Source organism: Engraulis encrasicolus, chromosome 2, assembly GCF_034702125.1.
Source record: "Engraulis encrasicolus isolate BLACKSEA-1 chromosome 2, IST_EnEncr_1.0, whole genome shotgun sequence".
NCBI lineage: Eukaryota > Metazoa > Chordata > Actinopteri > Clupeiformes > Engraulidae > Engraulis > Engraulis encrasicolus.
In genome coordinates this window covers 58,332,927-58,335,180 of record NC_085858.1, presented here as the reverse complement: position 1 = coordinate 58,335,180, position 2,254 = coordinate 58,332,927, and the positions used below count along the sequence as shown (strand labels likewise).

General features: G+C 41.7%; 1 protein-coding gene across 2 annotated transcripts; it reads right to left on the bottom strand.

The window, feature by feature from the left end:
* Window positions 1–265: 265 nt before the first annotated feature.
* On the bottom strand, window positions 266–1,959 carry LOC134442926 (THAP domain-containing protein 2-like). 2 transcript variants are annotated; one of them, XM_063192898.1, is made up of 4 exons: window positions 1,783–1,959; window positions 1,300–1,457; window positions 801–857; window positions 266–698 (listed from the first exon to the last, which is right to left on the bottom strand). In XM_063192898.1, the coding sequence occupies exons 1-4, from the start codon at window positions 1,903–1,905 to the stop codon at window positions 644–646; spliced, it is 393 nt and encodes a 130-aa protein (XP_063048968.1). In that variant the 5' UTR covers window positions 1,906–1,959; the 3' UTR covers window positions 266–643. The 2 variants fall into 2 exon arrangements, with proteins under 2 accessions (XP_063048968.1, XP_063048961.1); XM_063192891.1 differs by having other exon boundaries at window positions 268–676.
* Window positions 1,960–2,254: the final 295 nt, after the last annotated feature.

Here is a 2,254-nt window from a genome sequence, read left to right as displayed (position 1 = left end):
CCCGCCAGTTTAGAGAAGGTGTGATTATTCTAATTACGACGGTTTTCAGACGCTGGATTTATCAACAGCCGCTCGCTCTTACGATGAGATTGGAGAGGTACACATGTTTAGTAAATCTCACGTGAGCCTCATCGTACGACAAGATCTGCGCTAATTTCTGCGATGGTTTCTATGCAAGTTTGATAAATGAGGGCCTTTATCTTTAAAGGGACACTGTGCAGGAAATGGTCAAAAAAGGTACTGCAACTATGCTGCACATTGAAACTGGGCTGCCTATTGCCAAAGTTGATCTTTACATGAAAGTAATAAACAAATATTTTCAAATATGGTCCAAGTACAGTCATTTTTGCAGCTAAAAATGGCTATTTTTGGAAATTCAAAATGACGGACCATGGAGAAGATCCCCCTTTTAATGTATGAAAAGTGCAATTTTAGTCATAATGAATACTTAGAATTTGATGCTGGTGGTAAGTATTCATGAAAAAGTTAACATTAGTGAATGGGCAGCATGCATTCTGGAAATAAACAAATAAAAATCTCACACAGTGTCCCTTTAAGTTGTGCTATTAACTTGTCTTGCTCTATGATGTGCTTGCGTGCCGCCTCAAGTTGTCCCTCTGGTGTCAGCGGTGGAACAGCATAATCATGGTATGGCTGTGGAGGAGGTACATCTGTGCTGGAGGGACAACAAGACAACACTACTAGTTGTGAATCAAACGGTCAATTCCTAACTGATATAAAACTGAATGCAGTAATGAATTACAAACTATGGCACAACTAAATACAATTCATTAACTTACCTCAAGGCATCCCTTCTCACATCAGGCTGGTTTTCATCCACCTCCATGGAATCTGTACTGAAAAAGAAACACAAAGGACAGGAGAGTCACAACATACACAGGGCAACCGTGGCCTAGTGGTTAGAGAGTTGGTCTTTAAATCTGGGATTTGCAGGTTCGAATCCCCCTGACCTCTACTGACATCTTCATGGCTGAAGTATCCTTGAGAAAGGCACCTAACACAGCTCATTGACACATTGCTCCAGGGACTGTAACCAATACCCTGAATAAAATTAAAGTGTCAGCTAAGTGAAATGTAATGCAATGTAATAACATCACAGTTTGAAATCTTTGGCTCATGACTCAGGAGGACATGATCAATGCAAACAAATAAGTTATATCTCCTCTTAAATGTAGGCTATTCCTATGGTGAACTATTCTCTATTATTATTATTATTATTATTATTATAATGAGGGTTGGTAGACACATGTCAGTTGAATATTGACTGAACAAAGTAACCTCGGTCTGCGAATGATGATTCTCCTCTTTGGCCTCTCTGAAGTCCAGGCGAACAAAGTTGCCACAGCATCCTTTATAAGCTCTGTGATACCACGGGCGGTCTTTACAAAACACTGCTTCTCAAAGTGCTCAGAGCAAACCTTGGTCTCAGCGTTGATCTGTAACCATAAATACCAGGGTATGCATTTTAGTTCGTTAGCAAAACAACTTGATTTTAGCACAAGTAGGCCTGCCCTATGCTACTGGTTCTGGTAGCACAAAATCAGTGGCCATCGGATCGCTTACCATACAATTAAAAGCATAATCTTGAAATAGCGATCTGGAAATATCATATGAATGTAGCGTTGTGTAATTACACATTCATATTTTTTTTATTTCATCGAGGCATTCGCTTCATTAGGCTACATGAGTCATGACAAGTTTGGCGAGCTAGCTTATTTGTGCTAGCTAATGCGTATGATTGAACACAATTTCGCATCTTACCTTGAAATATGGACCAGGATCCCTCTTGACGTGATTTATCCATTCACGGCGAAGTGCCTGCTCTTTGGGGAAACGGTGGAAAGTCTGTCCACGGTAGGATTTTTTCTCTTTGAGGACGCACATTTGGGCACACAACACTGAGGCGCCATGACAGCTGGTCCGTTGCCGAATGCACCCCTGAAGTGTACCCCTCAACGTCTTTAGAACGCTCCAGGCGAATATTTGGAAATGCTAGTCGCCCTGTTGATGACGTACCACCTCTAATGATCCCACCTCTAATGACCCCTGATTGGTTGGCTATAACATTAATCCTGGACGAACGTTTTCACATCGGTCCAGGAGTGTTAATTACTTGGCGATATCAGATCATGCCTCTGACCACATAGCCTCAGTTTCCCAGTCATGTCCTCTTTTTCATGCCCTAATTGAATACAAGGCCCTGACCCTTGCCTATGAAGCTACAACAGGCCCT

Excerpts from the sequence above, each read along its gene's own strand:
- LOC134442926 (XM_063192891.1), bottom strand. The coding sequence starts at position 1,905 with ATGTGCGTCCTCAAAGAGAAAAAATCCTACCGTGGACAGACTTTCCAC. Across the intron at positions 1,458-1,782 it reads ATCCTGGTCCATATTTCAAG|ATCAACGCTGAGACCAAGGT; the intron begins GTAAGATGCGAA and ends TTATGGTTACAG. Across the intron at positions 677-800 it reads GTGAGAAGGGATGCCTTGAG|CACAGATGTACCTCCTCCAC; the intron begins GTAAGTTAATGA and ends TTGTCCCTCCAG.